Source organism: Meleagris gallopavo, chromosome 4 (assembly GCF_905368555.1).
Source record: "Meleagris gallopavo chromosome 4, MGAL_WU_HG_1.1, whole genome shotgun sequence".
Classification (NCBI taxonomy): domain Eukaryota; kingdom Metazoa; phylum Chordata; class Aves; order Galliformes; family Phasianidae; genus Meleagris; species Meleagris gallopavo.
In genome coordinates this window covers 54,167,096-54,187,904 of record NC_139407.1, presented here as the reverse complement: position 1 = coordinate 54,187,904, position 20,809 = coordinate 54,167,096, and the positions used below count along the sequence as shown (strand labels likewise).

Below are 20,809 nucleotides of genomic sequence, written 5' to 3'. Positions count from 1 at the left end.
TCTAACTTCTCAAAGAAGCCCCTCCATCAGGTTTAAGTGCTGTCAAAGTTCACAAAGGCAACAATCAAATTGTTATTCTCAGGACTAAAGTACATACATTTAGAGACATGGGTCTGTTAGAGCATGTCCAGAGGAGGGCCACAGAAATGATCCAAGGGATGGAACACCTCTCCTACGAGGACAGGCTGGGATAACTGAGGCCATTCAGCCTGGAGAAGACTCTCAAGTGACCTGACAGCAGCTTTTCAGTATCTAAAGGGAACCTTCAGGAAAGAAGGTTACAGACTCTTTAGCAGGGTCTGCGATGATAGCACAAAGGGAAATGGTTTCAAATGAAAAGAAATTTAGATTGAGTATAAAAAAAAAAAAAATGTTGTTTACAATAAGGGTGGTGAGACAGTGCAACAGGCTGCCCAGAGATGTGGTGGATGCCCCATTCCTGGAGATATTCGTTCCAGCAAAATAAGCAAGCATATTAAGCCAGACCCTATGCTACAGTCACTTTTCATCAACTTGCTTGCACGCCACTCAATCACAATTGAGTCCTCCCAACAGAAGCACAGGCTCCCTAAAAAAAAAAGAACACAGGTTTTTGGGCCACCGCTGATAAAATTCAGTTTTATTGCACAGCTTCAGAAAGTGTCTCAGGAAGAAAAGAAAAACAACTTGCAAACCCTTCCCGTGAAGAGTACGCATTACTTAGTTTGGAATAAGCTGCACATCCTGCTGGAAACTTGTTATTCAAATGGATGAGCTCGGATCAAGTCCACGTAGGAACAGCACGCCTGAACGTAACCCGAAGTTAGGACGGAGCTGTGAGCACGGGGACGGTGCACGGCGGGGCGGGACCACCTCGCGCAGCCCCCACCCGCACAGCGCTTCACGAACCTCTTTCCCCCCCACAACAAAATCACCACTCCCGGGTCCGTACTCACAGCGTGACCGTCCGGTTGGGCAGCGCCTCGGGAGGCAGGACGCGAGCGAGCTCCAGGTTGCTGCACACCACCTTTACCTCCAGCGGGCCGCCAGCCGCCGCTTTGCCGGAGCTTTTTGGGCGCCCGTCGTACTTACAGCCCGGGGGCAGCGCGGTGCCGCCGCCCCTCAGCGCCGCCACGAGAAGGAGCGCGGCCAGGAGGCGCGCAGGGCGGCGGGCACGGGGGCGAAGCGGGCGGCACAGAGCGCGGCGGAGCGGGGGCAGCATGGCGCTCGGGGCCGGGCCCCGCTCCTCCTGGAGGTGCCGGATGGGAGAGGAGCAAGGAGGGAGCGCGGCTCGTGGGCCCTCACTTAGCTCCGCGGGGGCGGCGCTAAGCGCGGCCGCATCTCCGCCGCCATGTGGTGCCGGGGGGTGGCGGGCCGGAGCTGCCACCACTGCCGCCGCACCCTCCCTCGCCTTTGTGTCGGGGCCGGGAGCACCCCGCGCGGCGGCAGCAGCGCCGCCTTCCGCCGGTGTGAGAACCCCGCGGCTTGTGCGCCCGCCGGGCCTCGGCCCAGCCGCGCAAGCGCCGCCGCCGTGGCGGTCCTCACCGCGCCTGCGCGTCGCCGGCTGAGTGGGCGCGGCGGAGAGGTGCCACTCTCCGGAGGAGAAGGGTGAGGGGTGCGGCCTAGTGAACCGCGGGCTGCTCCGCGATGCCTCCTCTGCCGGCACGGTGTATTTTGCTGCCCGGGCGACGGCTCCATTTCTATTCGCCTTTGGGTCACCACCTCTCTGGGGGACGCTGGTGCTTCGTGGCCCACGTTCCCCTTGTAAACCAGTGCAGTTTGTTTCCCTGCCAACACAGCTCGTCCCACACTCTGAATCCGCGATCTTCCAGGAGTCCTGCTTGCTATCGTGCTTCCTGGAAAAAGGATAACCTGGTCCCTGGTACTGCATAGCCTTCAGTGCCATAAAGTCAGGCATCTTGCAAAGTTAGACATTATCCTGATATTATCCCTGTAAAAATGAGGTAACGCTGTTATTCTCACCTCATATCCAAAGAGCCAAAGGATGGGAAAAGTCATTTCAGTAACATCACACTCAAGTGTTAAAATAAAAAAACAACAACAACCTTGTCTTCAGTGTGTTTTCTAATTGCGCGTTCGGGAGTGCTTTTCTGGGGGTATTTAAGTCATGTTTTCACTTTTCTCTGCAGCCTGGACAGCCTGGCCCAAACACCTTTGTGCCAATGGAAGACAAAACTCTCAGTACATTGCCGCCTCTATGTCTGAGACTAACAAAATAAATGTTATCTAATCTGCAATTAAGTTATAGAATCTGTCTGTGCCTAATTAAAAAAGTTGAATGGAGACTTTCCAGAGCCCATGAGAAGCTGTTGGTCACTAACAATGAACTCAAAAAGCTGCAACGTTACAGCAGAGTGCTGGCAAATAGTATCCTTTGAAATATCCATTATGACACAGAAATACAATATTTTGTATTGGCAAAAACAGCTTTCAAAATGAGGCTCACAAAATCTGTAATGTACAATTTCCTTGATTAATGTGGAACACCTCTGGTTGCAGCCTAGTTTTAAATCCAGCCTAATAAAAGTTATGGACAAGGAATTGGAATTGTGGATGGGACAGGTGGAACAAGGCTAAACAGCATCAAAATTACTGGGGGTGTTGTAGATACTCTGTAGCTACCATACACTTTACCTACCTTTGTGTTTTCTCTTCTCATTTGTCCGGCCTCTCATAAATCAAAATGGAGCCTGTCCCACTTAATGACCAGCATACATAGACTTTGGCTTCTTGAGCATTAGCATTAGTCACTGAGTCATTCAGCAGGACCAACCTGATCTGAATTGAAATGCCAAGCCAAAATTACACTTGGACTAAATTAGGTCAGGGCAAAAAATACAAAATTGACAATATTCATGCTCTTATGTTGCTATTATGCCAACTATAAGAAAATAGATATCTGTTAGCTCAGCAGTATAAACTTAATTCTTCAGCTCAGGCCTTTGTTTTAAACAAATTCAAACTGCAGAGTGAAATTCTATTGGATCAGTACTTTGCATCATAGAACTCCATCACTTTTGGTTTGGCACCAGAAGTTTTAAAACAGGATATATCAAAACAAGGTCATCACATGTGAAGATCAGCATGGAAACAGGTTCTCACCACTACTTTTCATATTAATTAAGAATGTTTCCATTCTTTTTAATTTATAAATTAGCATGTTACTAGCCCTTGATTTTCTCAACTATCTGCTCTGTTCTTACTGTTCCACTGAGACCACCCCTACTAAGATCTGTAACTGTGGATTGAAATTGCAAAACTCCTACCATTTATAATGATATTTCTGTTTAAAATGGTACTGTTAAAACCTTGCCATGTTTTCTGTTGATTTTTATTCTCTTTTCTTCTCTTAGCTACGTTACTTCTTCAGTGAATCTGAAGTTCCTCACCTGTTTTAGAAAGGCTTGAAGGTTTTAAGCAAAACATTGTTCTTGCAGGCTTGTGCCTTTACCCTCTTTTTTCCTTAGTGCAAATACTACAGTCCCATTCTGTTCTAAAGATTTGAGAAACCATTGTTTTCACAGTAACTTAGAAAAGCTTTTAATCCAAAACAAATGTCCCACAGGAGTCCCTTAACGTATTTCAAGTGCGTTTTTTTTTTTCTGACATTTTTTATTTTTTTGGAACCATAATATACTCTTGTCAAGTTTATTAGATCACTACCTGTATTGTAGTTGTGGTCTAAGGATGTAAGGATGAGATTATGCTCTGCAGATGCTTCAAAAACCAGGAAGTCCCATTCCTCTTGGATTTCTCACACCCCTCTACCTTTAGGTTATGTCTCTTGTTCTACCTGTGGTAGTAATCTGATTGTACAGTAAACAGATTCAACTCAACAACTAACCTTTTTCTTTAATTAAAAAAAAAAAATCCTGATTTTCTGTCAAGTTATGGAGTTAAGTCAGCTCAAGACAGGATTAAAGTAGTAATTGGAGCAAGGTGAGATCACTAGCAAAGGGAGTGCAACCTTCTGCCTTAGCAGCAAAGCTAGATGGAGTACAGAATTTCAGGAAAGACAAGACTTGTAGGGGGAGGCAATATCTATTATTATAGAAGCTGATATGTCTGCAAAAAAAAAGAAGGCAAACTGTATCCAAAACTCACAGAATATAGCTGAAATAGCAACTACTCAGAAAATACTGTATCTTTCTGCAATTTTTGATTACTAATGTATAGAAACTGTTGATCATGGCCTGAACCTCTGATTGACCACCTGAGGCAAGCAATGAGTCAGCTGTAGGAGAACAGGTGAAGGCAATTCACCTGTGCTACTTGGAAGAGATGGAGCCTGGCTGCATTTCTCCTAGACCCCAATTAAGGGCTGACTGCCACTGAGGGCTCTCTCTCTGGAGGTTGCTCCTTATGGAGTTTACTGTGAGTGTACAACACTGGTGAGCATTTTCATTTATTTTGATTATCTTTCCGCTGTGATAATCTTACTAAGCCTAACATCTGTGTACTTACTGATCTTATATCTGTATACTTATTGACTGTACAACTGAATTGAAGTAAACCCTCAACTTTCTTTCCCTTAATCTCGTAATTTCCCATCAGTGGTGGTAATCCTGTTATTACTGGCAGTGCTTTACTTGAGGTGACGCTTAAACTTTTTGAATGTGTCTTGCTTACAGATTGTGAGCAAGTATTCTCTGTGCTTTTTTTTTTTTCTTTCCTTCATTAAATTATCCCTAATATACTTTATTTTGAAAATTAATTTTTCCTCTGTTCATTATGTAGTGCTTGTTGGAGGAAAAAAAAAATAAACAACCTACCACATTTAATCTCTTTCCATAATGGCCTGGGATATCATCAGTTATGTTTTGTTTGCTACAGCAATCGCCAAGGAAAAGGAAGCATTTGGTTGCCCTTAGCTATGTCTGCAATACTGTGGTTATTTATTATTCCAAGTAGACAGAGGTGATGATAACTGTTGGCAAATGCTGGCTTGCTATTAACCACTAAATCCAGCAGGCATAGAGTCACCTTTATACACCAAGTACTTCTTACATACCTGCAGGTTGTACTATTACATTCTTGCCTCTGTTGGTTCTAACTTGGTTAGACCAAGCTCTGCTTGTGACAAATACAGACATGTGTCTTGTTTGATGTGTTAGATACAACAAAATGGACACTGTTGCAATCAGGGGTTAGAGATCTTCACCATCAGTGATTCTACAGGATAAACTATGGTTTTTAGATTTGGTTGAGAAATTCAGAGAAAAATTCTATTTTCATTTTACTTTACCTAGTTGTTCTTTTAAGTAGTTGTGAGTATTACAAGAATGCTTTGGCAGAACCCCAAATGTTAGTTGGCTTGTTTGCAAACTTCTTATGAAAAACTTTTTGGAAATACATAAAAGGAGACTGCTTTAAAAGTTGTTTATTTAGAAGTCTCTGGTTTTGGTTTTCAATAAATCCCAAGTTAAGCCTGAATTAGATAGTGAAATTTAATATGCTAAAACCTGAAATATCATATGCAATTCTGCAGGAAAAAAAGATAGCAAGGCCCTGAAGAGTTTCATGCTCAACTTTTCCATATTTTGTTTGCCTTCAGTGAAGAAAAAATAACTACATTCATACAGTGACCTTATTCCTCCTCTGCTGTTCTAGTCTACAGTTGTAGGTGAAACACTGGCTGTGAAATAGTCTCATTGCTAAATTTTTCAAAGCAGTATATGCTGCACAGAAACATGTAAAATATATTGTGCCACTTCCCTTTATTCTGTCACTACAGACCCTGTGAGTCTGTCCCCTTCTTTCTTGTAGGTTCCTTTTAGATACTGAAAAGTTGCTATCAGATCACTTCAGAGCCTTCTCTTCTCCATGATGAACAGCCCCAGCTCTCTCAGCCCATCCTCATAGGGAAGGTATTCCATCCTCTAGATGATTTTTGTGGCCCTACTTTGGATGCTCTCCAATAGATCCATGTCTCTCCAGTACTGAGGACTCCACATCTGGACGCAGTACTTCCAGGTAAGATCTCACCAGCACAGAGTAGAGTAGCAGGATCACCTCCCTCACTCTGCTGGCCACGCTTCTTTTGATGCAGCTCAGGATAGGGTTGGCTTTCTGGACTGCAAGGGCACATTACTCTGCATTAATAAGCATAGAAGCTTCCAAGCAGTAAGCTACTAATAAAAATAGAAATAAAAGTTTTCCTTCCATTTCATGTTATACTTCAATAAATATTCTAATAGATATTATAATGGACGAAGAATCTAAACACACAGATCTGGGGGGAAAAACTAGTAGGGAAAACAGTAGCTGAACTACTTTGTTACTAACACATCAGTGCTTATGGCTGAAAACTAGGAAATGGTATTCCAAGATGAAGGTGATTATGTCTAGCCAGATAGATGGGGACTTGCACTGTTGTGTGAACAACACATGAAAGAGAAGCTGTCTGATGCTTAAGCATTTGAATGGTTCAGGAATTAAACTTCCTTAACATTAATACTTTGAAGAATTTCCTTCACTCCCAATTCTTATCACCTTAGATTTTACAGCACATTAACTCTAGAAAAGTCTGAATTTTATTGGCTGCATAATGGCACCTGAAACAAGAGATTCTACTTCTTTTCCCTTGCAAATACCTGAAATTGAGGCAGAAAACTCTGAAGGGGAAAAAGTAAAAAGGGGAAAGGCTAATATGTTTGTTAAAATAAAAAAGCAACACTGGCCAGTGATAAGCAGACTTGAGCAGCACACGAACATGAGACTGTAGCTCAGTGTCCTACAGCACCATGCCAGCCTGTGGGCAATAGTTAGAAAATGAGAAAGGAAAAAAGAAGAAAAATGAGAGGATGAGAAACATGTTTAGGCTCAGAGGTATATCTGCACTCAGATGGTGGAGCAGGAGTTACAGACCTGTTGATGGCAACTAGTACCATGTTGCTCTTGAGACAGAAGCTAGATTCTTGTTACCAAGTAACCGAGATGCATGTACACTCTATATAATATAAAGACGTGGCACAGCCAGTACCACACAGATGTGAAAAAAGCAGCAAGGGGATAGAAGCTGTAATGTGTCTTAACCATGGTGCTCCTTGTGAACTCATACCTTTCAGCAGGTGGAGCCACAGCAGAGGTTATAGCATGCCTGTCTGATCTCAGAGCTACTGCTCCTGTCATTAGAGAAGTGATCTTTGTGCCACCCTCAGTTACAATAAAAACATTGTCTGAGAAATCTGCAGTAAGGCTCATAGGGGGTCTTTTATCCTACTGCATTTTATCAGCAGTATTACTTTTACTTCTGGTAAGTAACCACAAGTCATAAAACGTGAAGCAGTAGGAAGCATAATAAATAGCAATTAATACATCATCACAGGTTTTCCAAGGAGGATGGAAACAAGGAAAAATGCATTTTGATGTCAACAGCAAAATTTCTGGATCCTGCTTTTGGATACTTCATCATCCTGACACCTGCTTACTTTCATAGGCATTTTAACAGCAAAATTATCCAGTGAAAACTCTTTACTCAAGCAGACCTCACAGACTTTTCACATTTTTGTTGGTTTTGAAACTGCTGGATTTTGTCTTGATAAACACAGCAAAATAAATGCATCCCATGTTCTGCTTTGCACTTCCCTGAAACATCTTCAATTGAGGTTTAAGTATTTAATTTAGACTTCATAAAACTGTTAAAATATATAAAATAAATAGCAACTATACACAAACATATTTGCAGAGTACTGTGGCTATGCAATAAGTTCATATCAAATTCACAATTATGAATCTATTATATAACTTCTAATCCTTTGTGAATTAATAATCAGTATTCAAATAACATACATTAACTGTCCTATTAAATCTAAATTAATTGTGGTTCAGGGAATATCAGTTTAAAAGGTTACCTATTTTCCCAGCAGGTCTGATCTTTATTTCATATTTTTTCATTAAAATTAGTGTTAAAGACTGAGTAAATGTGTTACATTTAGAATAGTTACTTACTGCTGTGAATCATGGTCTGCCAGTCTTCTTTGCTATCAGCAATACTTAAGATTCTCTCATATTTTCTTCCATTGTCACTAGCAGTACCTAGAGATAACAAAATATCACGTATTTATTTAGGAAAGTTAGTTCCTTTTGACTGAAGGAACTGACATTCATCAGATTGCTCAGTACTTGAGTCAAAATTTTACTGTGAGATGTGCATATTGTGAATTTAAGAAATGACCATCTCTCAGAATGAAGTGTAAGACTGAAAATTTACAGAATCATTTTCCCCTCTAAATGAATCAAGATCACCACAGAATTGATCAAATAGTAACTTTATCCCTTGCAGTATTCTGAATAACAGACTTGAGTAGATTTTGCCTTTGCTAAAAGACTGCTTAGCAATGAGCAATAACTGGTGTCAGAGTTTTGATTTGTGGACCAAGATGTTTCATTGATGGAAAGAACAAGATTCAGTGCAATTAATGTTAGTTGTTGCATCATGTGATCAAACACATACTACAAGAAACTATTGAAAACCTGTATCAACCTCAATAAATTGTATCCAATGGAAGCTCTCCTAAAAAAAAAAAAAAAAAATGCTTGTCAGAATACCCAGAGCTAGAGAATTCATTGCTTCTCTTCATAAAGTATTCCCTTCTTGTTGCTGAGGTCATTATCTTGTTCTGTACAAGTTCTTATCCAAGTTCCATGCAAGCGAGTGTGCTGCAATCCTAAGGGCTCCAAACTATTACCCTGAACTTCTTATCCATCACATCATGCCCCATCATTTATTTCCCAACTTAGAATTTTCCAGAATGAAGTCTCTCATAAGAGACACTAGAAACATCTGAGTGTAAGGAAACTTCAGGTGTATTATTTATTGAAGACTTAACCCAAATAACATGCAACTAATGTTAATATGTAGTTCAGATTTCTTTTAAATCAGAATTATGTTTGGTAAGGTGTTACAGCACTCTGAGAGAAATTGTATCTGTGAAGTTAACTCAATCATTCAAACTTTGTGTCAAGAATGAGCTCAAATGCACTTAGGAGGTGTACTTAGAAAATGGCAGATGTTAATTTAGAATTTTTTTCCTGTTGAACAATTAAATCGCATGTTGACTTTTGCTATGCTTTTCCAGATTAAAAGTTTGCACAGGTCATAATGCTTTGAATACTTTCACAACAGTAATACTGCATCTGTTCTCTGAAATTTATTCAGCTTTGAAAGACATATTAAAGTGAACTTCTCTGAGTAAGAACTGTGCTTCGCAGTCTCTCCTTGGAATCTCAGCTGCAAGATAATTGAACATTGCAAAAAAAAAAAAAAAAAGAAAAGAAAAAGGATGTGCTTTATAGATGTTTGACATTCTTCATGGTCACAGTGATGAGTCAAAAACAATTGTGTTCTTTTCACAAGACATGAGTCTTCCAAATACAAAATATGTAGTTTTGAACTGCATTTTCTCCATTCCTGTGCAGGCCTGTTATGTTTGTCCATTAGCTCCTGTTTTCCAGCATTTTACAGCTGGGCTGTATCCAGTTTGCAATACTGCGTTGTAGATTTTCCTCTCACTGCATGCTAGATGTGTCAACTGACTACCTGTTGCTGGCAGATAAAGTCACAAAGCAGGATGGAAGCTGGCATGAGGTGAGCAAGAAGGATTGCTGTAAAAAACCCCATTCCTGAAATGCTGTTTGGCAATGAGCTTGTGTAGCTAGCTTCAGGTTTGATGCATAGATGTTAATATTTGCTGCAGGAGTAAAACAGTGTTAGTGAGAGATCTTCCACAGTTCCCTCTAGGGTCGTGATCAGCCTGCGTGCTCCTTCCCATGAAAGCTGGATATTGAGGGAGCTAATGATACTGACCTGAAAGAGTATGAGCTTCATAATCTTGTCCAGTCTGTGAAAACAGGGAGTGTTTAAAAAGAGTTAAATTTTGTTAGCTAAAGGAGTAATATAGACAGATTTACCACACTGTAAATTGTTTAGCTGTTTGCAGCTGAGCATTGAGTTTAAGGCCAATATCCCAAGAGCTGATGAGATTTAAGTAATAAATGTCTTTGTGGGTCAGTCCTCAGCTACTTAAGAACCAAATATTTTATATTACTCTGCCCTTTTAAAACAGTGCCCATTTTCTTTGTCTTGATAGGACTTAATTTTTCTCTCACATGAAGCCAAAGATTACATCACTTCTGGCTCTTGGCATGCTATTTCTTATTGTTGTACTGTAACACTGATGTTGTAGATCCAGCTCCAGTTTGGCTAGAGCAGTGATCTTTAATTTCAGTTGATTCATGATCCAAAAATAATAAGCAAACAGCAGTGTCAACATTTTACTTTGCTGAACTGAACACACATGCTTGCAGAAAACAAAAAGTACAGGCAACAAGAGAAGGTATGGCCTTGTGAGCCAAAGATCTCACAAGGAATCTACTTCTCTTGTACAGTTTGAGTGCAACTTGCTCCTTTGCTCACTGAAGTCATTTATTACTCAAACTAGATTTTATTAGTCAAATGTTAGTGTTTATTACTTAGTTCAAAATCTGCCTTCATTTATTTATATGCCTCTGGAAACCAATAAGGATTGAGGTTTAAGTTATATTAAAATTTTAAAGAAGAGAATAAGTGAGGGGTGAGGAAAGATTAAGAATTATAGCCCACTAAATTTAACTTCAATGCCTGACAAATAACTCGAAGAATTAGCAAAGCAAGAGTAATCAGTATATAAACAGCTTGAGGAAAATGCAGTGATAAATTGGTAGCACATTTGTAAAAAAAGCACAAATGAAGTGAAACCAAACTAATTGGATTCTTTGAAAGAATAATGAATACATACAGGTAAAGTGGTAGATTCAGAACTTCTTAATAACACTGACAGTGGTTGCTCATAGCATTCTCAGAAAGAAGCCAAATAAAATCAGATTAGATTGAAGCAGCAAAAAATGAATACGCAGGTAAATAAATCAAACACTGAGAAACTTTATGAACTGTTGAGCTGGTAGCCAGGAAGAGATCAAAAATGTTTTAGATTATCTGACAACCTACATAGATCAATTTAGATGTGAAAGGGGTTTTGTTGCATTTTTTAAAAGGACAAAAAAAAAAAAAAAAAAAAGCAGCCCACAACCATCCTACAATAAAGCAGCAGAAACACCTAAATAAAGAAACCAAGCAGAACAGCAAAAATGTCATCCATTTTGGTTCCATGCCAGCACCAGAATAGTTTGCATCAGCATCGCTTTTCTGCTACGCAGCTGAGTTTCTTTATTTAGACACATTAAATACTCCAAAGCATGTCTAAATAGAGTTTGATTGCTGCAGGATTATCTCAAATTTATTTATTGACATTGCTTCTGTTGACTGATATTTCTGTCCATTCATCTAATAAATTTCTCGATTCATGAAATGTTTATGCCTTTTTGTTGTGACTGAGTGAGAAAGGATGTCTAGTGGTATCATGTCTCCAAGAACTTTTGTTCTGCTTTATTTATGAAAGATAATAAAGATTCTTATGTTTGTTCATTTGTTTTACCATACTAGATAAGCACATTATTGGCAGTCATGGCCACCTACTCATTTTGACAACTCAGAGAATATTTTGGAAAACAGAACAAAAACTTGTAGGCCCAAAAGCTAAGATCTGACAAGAGACCAAGAGACAAAAGCTGACAGAGAAGGGAGATATCAAGGAGATTTTTTTGGTAAGCATTATAGATAGCAATTGTAGCAAGCACGTTAGCTTCCTCACCATTATCAAGATTTTTCGTAGCTATTAGAGGAAAATATTTTTTTTAGAAGTTTAAAGTAAGGATTATTAGGTAGTTTTCCAGATTTTTATGAGACAATCTTCCCAAATAAAAGGGGTAGCACAAACCTGAGCAGTGTTCACTGATCAAATCTGATAATAAAAGACAACAAATGTATTTTAGTTATTAGAGTGGCAGCAGTTGTAGAAAAGATAGAAATCCAGAGCACAGACAATACAGAGATGCAATGAACACAATCTTTTACACAAGAAAAAGCAAATACCACTAAATGATGAAGAGTTGATTTTATGTTTGTCCATACAGACTGCAGTAGTTGTTATTTTAATATATAATGGGTAGAACCAATAAGAAACAGGCATCAAATAAAATCCTAGTCAGTGAAGATTTTGTCACAGTAATTTCTGCACCCTTAATACAGCCCATGTTGCATTAAAGTAAATGCAAAATTGCTTCTGACTTCATCAGGAATGGCTTTGCACTCACAAGCGCTGTGCCTTCTAATTTCAGCAAAGTACCAGATGACTTGAATAATTAATTTTTTTAAAGGGCAAGGATAAAATATGATTAAATAGATTGGGGTTACAAGATCGGCTGCTTATATTTAAAATTATAGAAAAATACTGCACTGGGTTTCTTCAGTGGAAGTATGGCATGGAAAGATGCAAAAAATAAGGTAACTGTTCCTCTCCACAGTTAATGTGTATACTAGCACAATCACAGTTATCTTAAAATCAATTTAAGAGTCAAAAACTTATAATAAAAATGAATTGATTTAGTTGAGATTTTTTTTTTCTTGTTAACACAATTTCTCAGTAACTCATAGGCATATTCATTTCATAGAAAAGAATGAAAGCAAAGCTTAATAGCCTACAGATACACATGTACATTAATTAGGTTGCAAATACTGCTTGCTGAGAACAAATGGGAAATTACAAAGGAGAGATTTTGTTTACAATGAGTATACTAGACAGTAAGTAAAAATGACTGTGGAATTGCTGTTACTGAAAACACATATGGCTGGAGTTGATCCTGCAATGTGGAAATAGAAGACGTGAGATATATTAAATGCGTCGCACCAAGCAGCAGAATTTCTAAGGCTTCAGATTCCAGGTCAGAGGCTACAAGACATTTGAATACTCAGCCACTTAAGAATCCTACATGCACTTCTTAGAAAGTGATGTGTCAGGAACCTTTAACAAAAGTTTCTGGGAAGATTGCACCCTAGCAAATGTCTCCATTCTTTGATGCCAGCTAATTACTAGCTTGTTTTAAAGGCTGCTGTTTTGAAGTAACAAATGCAGAGAAGAGTGCAAAGGTTTATGAAGTATCTAAGATTTAACATTCTTCCTTGTAAGTTACAATGGGTGCAAATACTTGACTTTCTACTCTAGAGGAAAAATCATTTGTTGTAGCATACCTAGACAGATTTTTTCATAAGTAACAACATTTTCACTTATAAGAACTGTACAGCATCTCATTTAGGGAAGTCTGGCCACAGCTTATTGCTTGAAGTACAGTTTAAGGAATGTTTCCAAGATTTGGAAGGGTAGATTTTTCTTGTTTTTAAATGAGGTACTTTAGTACATGTATGCATGTATGCAAACACACATAAAGAGTTCTCTAAGAATTTAAAATTGTTTTTACCCCATAGAAACACATTTGGCACGTGTACATATGTAAGTATATAAAACAAGATAACAAATGTTAAGATAATTATAGATATATATTTTATGAATGCTCCCCCCCAAAAAAAAAAAATTACAACAGTATAAGTAATTTCAAGTTCAAATTCTCATTACTCATAATTACTATTCTCTAAAAGCCAATCTATAGTGAGAAGCAGAAACTCCAAAACCTGAAGATTTTTAAGTGAATTATTAGCATAATTTATATTCAAAGACGTATCTCTCACAAATCTCCTCTAACAACCTTATCCATCAAAGAAATACAGATTCTTCTGGGCTGTTGTAGCAAAGACTACTATACAATGATCCATTAAACAGTGTTCTAAACCAAAAATCGAAGACTATAACTAAGACTTGGTGAGAGAAACAAAAAGATTTTAAGCAGGCAGAATTTTATTACTGGATGGTATTTACCAAAGTGAAATAGTACAATGCGTATTACCTCAGCTTCATTGAATATAATCAATCTAATTTCTATTTGCAATCTGGAAGAAGGTCTTTCTAATATAGATATATTTTAATCCTCTTGTGGGGCTTGTGTACCTACATGTTATCTAAGTAATGCAAGACTCTCAAACCTGCACTGAAAAAAAACCTCAACAAATCAAAAAGTCATGGCTGAACAGCCAACACCATGATTAGTGCAGGCTTACCATTTTAGTATTTATAAAAATTCCTAGTAGATTGCTAAGCTTAATTGCTAGCACGGTATCACAACTAACAGCACTTAAACTAGTTAGCTGGAACCTTAACCTCTGTGAATATATAGAACAACTCACATCCTTCATTACAGAATAAATTTAGTTCAAAAAGGAAAAGTATTACTCCTGGCTTGCTCTTGAGAGTATCTGTTCCTTCAAGTGGCTTCTGGTTCTGTTGTTGACTTTTCCTAATTTCACTAAGCATGAAGAGGTTCCGCAGGGCCTCAGCCTTCTTCAACCATGTGTACAGACCAGGAGAAAATTCATTAGTTCCAGTGTGAGTTCATGTCTTCTTCTGAGGCATCTCCTGAAGCAGTTTCCACACACACAACACTTGCATACACACAACACTGCATTGACTCCAGTCCAGTATATCACCCTTTATGCTCCTAGCCTTTAAACAGATTTCAGTGAAAAAAATAATAGTGAAAACCCTAAGAAACACGGAATGTTGGGATGACTTCTCAGGTCTTGACATCAGACATAGGGAAGAAAAGCTGCATATACAATTAGTTTATTCATATCCCAGGGAAAAAAAAAGTTGTACTGATAGTGCCTAAAAGGACTTACATTTGTGATAAATTATCCTATGCGGGTACGCTAGGATTTAAACGTGCATTTTAGAATAGCATTCCTTTGTGTAAATAATAGCAATGAGCTAACGAAGGTATACAGCCAAATCTCACTCAGGCCTCCAATTGGAATAATGTCATGTAAATCAGTAGTCTTATTTTGCCAACCTAGCCTTGCTTTTGTCACTGGAAAAATCATTCATAATCCACTGTGGAATGGTAATCATTGTCCTTAATTTTTCTTTTGTGGAGGTAGATTATCCCTCAAGATGTTCATAGTTTTAAGAAAGCTGAATTCACCAAACACCTTGCTTTCCCCACATCTTGCCCCACCAATTTGAGATGCAGCCAGATTTTATCTGACTCTTGCTGGTCGTCATTTTATTTTGACTTAGAGCATAACTGTGTATTTTTCACTTCACATGGAATGATCTAATCCTTTGTGATTTTGGAGCTGGGTTGAAGAGCTGTAAGTTTTAGCAAGTTTATATTTCTGGCTTAAAATGCCTGGGGTGCTTGAGCTGACACTGTACATCTGCCTTGCTTAGGCAGCACTTGTTGGTGAAACACCCTTTTTCTCAGAATTTGTGCTCCAGATAGTTTGGCAAGTCAAGGTATTCATACCTTCAGAGTGTGCTCCAATTTTCCTACTCTCTTTTCTAAATAGGATATGTAATACCAGGGGAACAATTCTGTCTTCATAATCAATGCCCATGTTGATGACTGTATTGTTTATGAACCCCACCTAATGTACAGTCAAGCAGTATATTATACAAATGTGAAAATAAAATGCTTATTTTAGGATCTTGCAGATGCACAGCTGAAGACCTCCTTCCTTTCCTACATGCAAATGGTATTAAAATCACCTTTACAGCAACTAAAGAGCATTAGGTAGAGTCTCAGTTAAGATAAATTTACCTCAAAAATACATTCATCACTCTTTTCAAAAGTAAAGCCCCAAAGCAAAATGCACGTAGTTGCCAGAAGCTTTACTTTAAGCTAAAATTAGCCATGCTGATTAAGTGAATTTTGCATAACCTTAACTATTAATCCCTCATATTGGCCTTCTTTTCTTTGAAAAAAAAACTTAGAAGTACCAATAACATAAAGGTTTATAGAGTCACTTTTTAATACTACTTATTTAAGATTTAATCCTTTATATAATAGTTAACATTGACAACATATTTGAATAGCCCAAGATTTCTAACATCCAACAAAATGAACAACTTGCCGAACAAAACAGACATTTTAAATTCCAAAGAAATAATGGCAACAGCCACAGAGCAGAAAAAAGTTGATTTACAGAGTATTAAAAAGTACTTACGAGAGAAAAAAGTAGAGTAACAGTAAGCTAATCCCTCATATTTTACCCTTCCTTTAAACAGCATTCTTTTCATTGTAATTTCTCTCCCTCTCCATAAGGACTGAGGTCTTTATTTTCTAACAGCCAAACTCTTATTTTAACTGACCAAGCAAGACACTCATTTACTTTTTCAGTGAAATCAGTATGGAATTTGATTTGAATTTTGTTTTTTAAAGTAGCCTTTGTTTTACGGCATCTTACTCTCAAAAGGTGTAGTAGAACTTAGTCTTGGATCATTCTATTGATGTAGAAGATAAAATAAATTCCTGAATTAAAAGTTGGAATTGTTCTTATTCTCAAATCAGTATAAAGGGAAGTCAGATTGTTCTTTGTGGTGCGCCATTGAAAACATAACACTTGTTTGGGGCTGGTCCTGCTAACAGAGGACGGATGCTCTCCCTGAAGATCAATCTAACATGTTCTACTTTAGATTGCTTCAGGCTAACAGTACGAATGTTGTTAGTTACCCAAGCTCAGCTGACACCTGGAAGCTCATTAGTTTACAATAATTTCTTTTCTGTGTCCAAGCCCTACCTTTGCATACCATGGCATTTTCTCTTGTGCCTTTTTGTACAAAAAGTAATCAACCATCGCATTTTGTAATAACTGGCACTGTCTGAGATTTATTTATATTTATTTATATTGCTAATAAATGGAAGAGAGCTTGGCAGGCACAAAGATTCTGCTTTCTTCACTTCAGAAATACTTAAAAGAAGTTAAAAAAGTGAGTGAATGTATGAAGCTTGTAATTATTGTTCACACCTTTCTTTTGCCAGTCAAATGATTCAAAAATCAATTACAAAACAAATTATTAATTAAGTAAGCAATAAACATCTTTACTCTTTTATATCACTTAGGCTTCTTTCTTCCATGTTCAACCAATTATTCATTAATTATTTTAAACATTGCATCATCAGTAATGAACTGAGAGCAGCTGACAGTTGTGTTTTGTGTTTCTATTTGATCAATACAAGCAACTGAAAACTTTCAGATCATTGATCATGTCAGGTTCTGCTGAGTAATTGGCTAGTGAATCTGGATATTTGGAAACTGATGACTTAGTGGTTCAAGGGTCAATTCAGCAAAGCACTGAAGTTAGCTAAACAGAATTTTATTTTCCTCTTCTTTTTTTTTTCAATGGATGTTCTTCTGAATGACCCATGATCTCACCTGCAGTCTTTCTAGTTTTTTTTCCTGTTTGTTAGTAACAGATTGATGCTTCATAGATCATCTTGCTCTGTTGTCTGTACTATATTGCAACTAGGAATGGTATTTCAGAAGGATTGTATAGTGACATCTATAATTTTCTTAATGTTTTCTTTCTGTCCTTTTCAGTTATAACTGTCAAGTTTTCACCATCATAGCTGAAAGTTGTCAGATGTGATCAGTGGCCAAAGTTCACTTACTGTTTTACATTTCAGCAAAACACAGTCATATAAGTTTGTGTTTTTTTTCTTGCATGATGCATTGTGATCTTTTTTTCTTGTAGAGGTTTATGTAACACCTATAGTTGAAGACTAGAAATTTAGCTTGGAAAGCATTTAGTATAGACGTCCTTTTCAGTGCTGTATTAACAGTCTATTCCTATTTGGTACAGATATACAGATTACTCAAACTATTTATATTTTTCAATGATGTTGACTATGGAAAGGAATAGAACTTCAAAAAAAAAAAAAAAAAAAGAAAATTATGAGTTGCCAATATTTGGAAACCTGAATTGTTTCTTTTCCTCTTGCAGAGATTCATGTTTCAGAATAAGTACATGCAAGCATTTATCTCACTAAATGATGTAGTGACCTCACTTAGGAAACTAGCACCTAGGAGAGACTCAACAGTTGTCAAAGTAAGTCAAAGTATCATAGAGAGACATTGTGTCTAAAAAAAGTGAGATGCACAAGTGAACTTGTGGGCAAGTGTCAGATGCTGTGAACAGGGTAGCAGCTTTACTGCGTAGCTTTCCCTGAGTAAGGCTCAAGTAGCTAAGAGAATTTCAGGATAATTCCAGCCTTCAACAGAAACTTCCCTTCATTTATCACAGTGATGAATATTTACTCTATATGTACACAAACACAGTTTGGGAAGAGTTTGTTTTCAAGTTTTAATGATTGCTAAGAGGATAAATTTTAAAGTGATACGTGGACTACAGCAAAGATAGACCACAACAGAAAAGCGTAGCAGTTTTATAATGCTGTCCAATGAAAAAGCTATTGTTTGCAGATAGATTTGCCACATCTGTTAATGTTCCAATTCTTCCTCCAAATACTTATCTATCCTCTTATGAGACTGTGATCACAACTCACTTAAACAGCAATTCTATTTATTTATTTGCAAAATCACCTCTTTCTCTGACAGATTCACAGGAGAAATTTGAATGATAAAAAGGTAATCTATTACATCATTTACACCAGTCATGTTTGAATTGGTTGTATGGTGAAAACAAACATTTAAGATTTACTTCTCCACAGAGGCTGAGGTATTGTAGTATTTACTTTAATAGGCAATCATTCAACTTTTTAACTTAAAATGCAAAGGAAATCTAGTACAGGAAACTTGCCATTGCAAAGTTATGAATGAAATGATACATTTTTAGCATCCACTCAGCAGTACATAGAAGTTACTGCATACAAAATGTTCAGAAGGGCAGAGCTAAGATGCATGATTTTGAGTTTAAAGTCTTTTTTCTGACACTTTAACATCTGAGTTTATAAAACTCTGTTAATGTGAGTTTTTGAAGGACTATTTGAGTCCATTATTCCATTGAGCATTTTTTCTACATACACTTTCCAGGACAAATCAGCACAGTAACTTACCTTAATTAAATCTTACAAAAATCTTCTACTAGATTTTTGTTTTTCTGATCACATATTGTAGAACAAAATATCCATCTGCATGTTTTTCAAACTCTTCAGAAATGTGCTCAGTGACAGATGATAATTTTACAGTTGCAGAAGGTACAGATAGATATTATCCTGAAAAGGACATTAGCCTGATGAAAAATCTAAATGTCTTTCTAATCCTGATATTGACCTTTCTTATGGCTTTTAAGAAATCATTTATCTTTCCTCCAGGGACTCTCTTCTCCTTCATAGTATTTTTTCAGGGACAGAGAAAGAAGATCTAAGCATAACAGCACTGGAATCTTTTTGCACTGGAATCTGTATTGTAGACATTTGATATTAGTTGTGTTTTTTTTGTTGGTGGTGGTGGGTTTTTTTTAAGGATTCTTTGTCTTGAACGCTTGACACTGTTATTCCCTACTTATTTTGCTCTCTTTCTGCTGTTCCATCTGGGAACTCTTCTCATTAGAAAACTCAGTACGTATAAGAAAAAGAATAGCAAAATAATATTTATAGTCATCACAATAATTTCTCTTAAGAAAATATTCCCAGCTTGTTTTGCCATGCTGACATTCTCACCAAACTTTTCTGGGAGTGCAAAACTTTTGTTGTGTTTGAACCTTCTCCTCGAAAGGCAAAGGTATGCTTAAGGCACTACTCTAGCTGTATAAAAACTGCAAGCTTTATAACCAACTGCACATGACAGAGCTTGCTGAGATACACATCTTGGGTCTGTTCTAGGCGACAGTCCAAGATTCTATGCTGTAACTGCAAGAGAAATATAGATATTTTGAGTATACGTAAACCTACAGTCTTTAGAAAACCCTTAGAAATCTTATCTATAGCCTATGTTAGCTAGGAGTTGGTTAATCTTGATTGGGATAGAGTGAAAATTCCAATCCGTTTTTGCAATAACATCCTGTTGCAATAGTGGCAGTGTAGTTGTGTTAAAAGAAGTCTGGGAAAGTAGCTTTTGAAACATCAGATACAATTATGAAAAAAAAAAAATGTTTTGCTGGAGGAAAAAAAATGGTACCATTCATGTGTCATGTTTTCTTCTCATTTCATTCAGATTGACTAAATATATATATACATATATTTGTGAAAACCAAGACCTGATCTAACTTCCAATGACTTTAATGGAAAGCTTGAGCTGATTTTGATCATAGAAGCTGTTTCTATCCATAAAGAGTCTGAAGTAGGAATTTTTTGTAATGTATTTGTTAGAAACAAGATTGAATTTACATTTGACTGCACTCTAAAGAATTCCACAATAGGATGTTTAAAAGGAAGAAAATTGTGAAGATAGAAAGATTTTTAAAAGTAGTGATGATTATAACATCTTGTTTATTTTCATTGTTGGAACTGTTAGAACTGAGGTATTTTGTGAGAATTTAGAAATGTAATGCAGTTTTTGTTCATAAGATATTCAGAGTGAAAAAAAGAATGGGGGAGGCAGGAATAATTTTAGTGTATGGTTAGGCAACACGTGCTGCTTAGCGCATGCATACAGTTAATGTTCTAACTTGACTGGTGCAAAATAAGAACTTGATTCTTTTCTTGCAAATATTTCAGCTAACTCCTCTAGCTTGCATCTACTTCTCCTTGCTTTGAAGCACAATTGTTTCTCTTTTCTTTCTGGTCTCAGATTTGCCCTGGTTGGATCAGAGATGTTTGAAACATAAGATTTTTGCAGGGAAAAGCAAGCATCTTCAGACACTGAAGGAACAAATTGAAATTTGGACAGAAATGCCAAATGTGTGTTAGCACTTGAATTAGTTTCTTGCCATATCTGGCATGATTCATTAAAATTTGGACTCAATATGAGCCCTGGAAGAAAAACCCTTTGCATAAGTCCAGTGGAGAACTTGTTAGAGTTTGGCTGTTTAATTTTCTGATGATTCAGGCTTCTTTGAGAGTGTTTCAGTTCTTTGCAGCTTCT

The 20,809-nt window shown here is 37.5% G+C and overlaps 1 protein-coding gene and 1 pseudogene across 23 annotated transcripts in view; one reads left to right on the top strand and one right to left on the bottom strand.

Moving 5' to 3' along the window:
• Positions 1 to 20,809, bottom strand: part of ADGRA3 (adhesion G protein-coupled receptor A3) — a 108,612-nt gene that overhangs the window by 58,592 nt on the left and 29,211 nt on the right. For 7 of the 22 annotated variants that reach the window (XM_085223388.1, XM_085223390.1, XM_085223391.1 and 4 more), the window contains 3 exons: positions 9,809 to 9,842; positions 7,951 to 8,037; positions 936 to 6,074 (listed from right to left, as the gene is read on the bottom strand). In XM_085223388.1, coding sequence (XP_085079514.1) covers positions 936 to 1,897 — 962 coding nt within the window. In that variant the 5' untranslated portion in view covers positions 1,898 to 6,074; positions 7,951 to 8,037; positions 9,809 to 9,842. Of the gene's footprint in view, positions 1 to 935; positions 6,093 to 7,950; positions 8,038 to 9,808; positions 9,843 to 11,816; positions 20,806 to 20,809 lie in introns of those variants that run through there. The other 15 variants (XM_085223385.1, XM_085223394.1, XM_085223379.1 and 12 more) reach the window with 5 other exon arrangements.
• LOC100542473 (cytosolic beta-glucosidase-like) overlaps positions 12,356 to 20,809 on the top strand; it is a 58,257-nt pseudogene continuing 49,803 nt past the window's right edge. The window contains exon 1 of the transcript XR_014883207.1: positions 12,356 to 12,382. The product of XR_014883207.1 is annotated as a cytosolic beta-glucosidase-like (transcript). The remainder of the gene's footprint in view (positions 12,383 to 20,809) is intronic.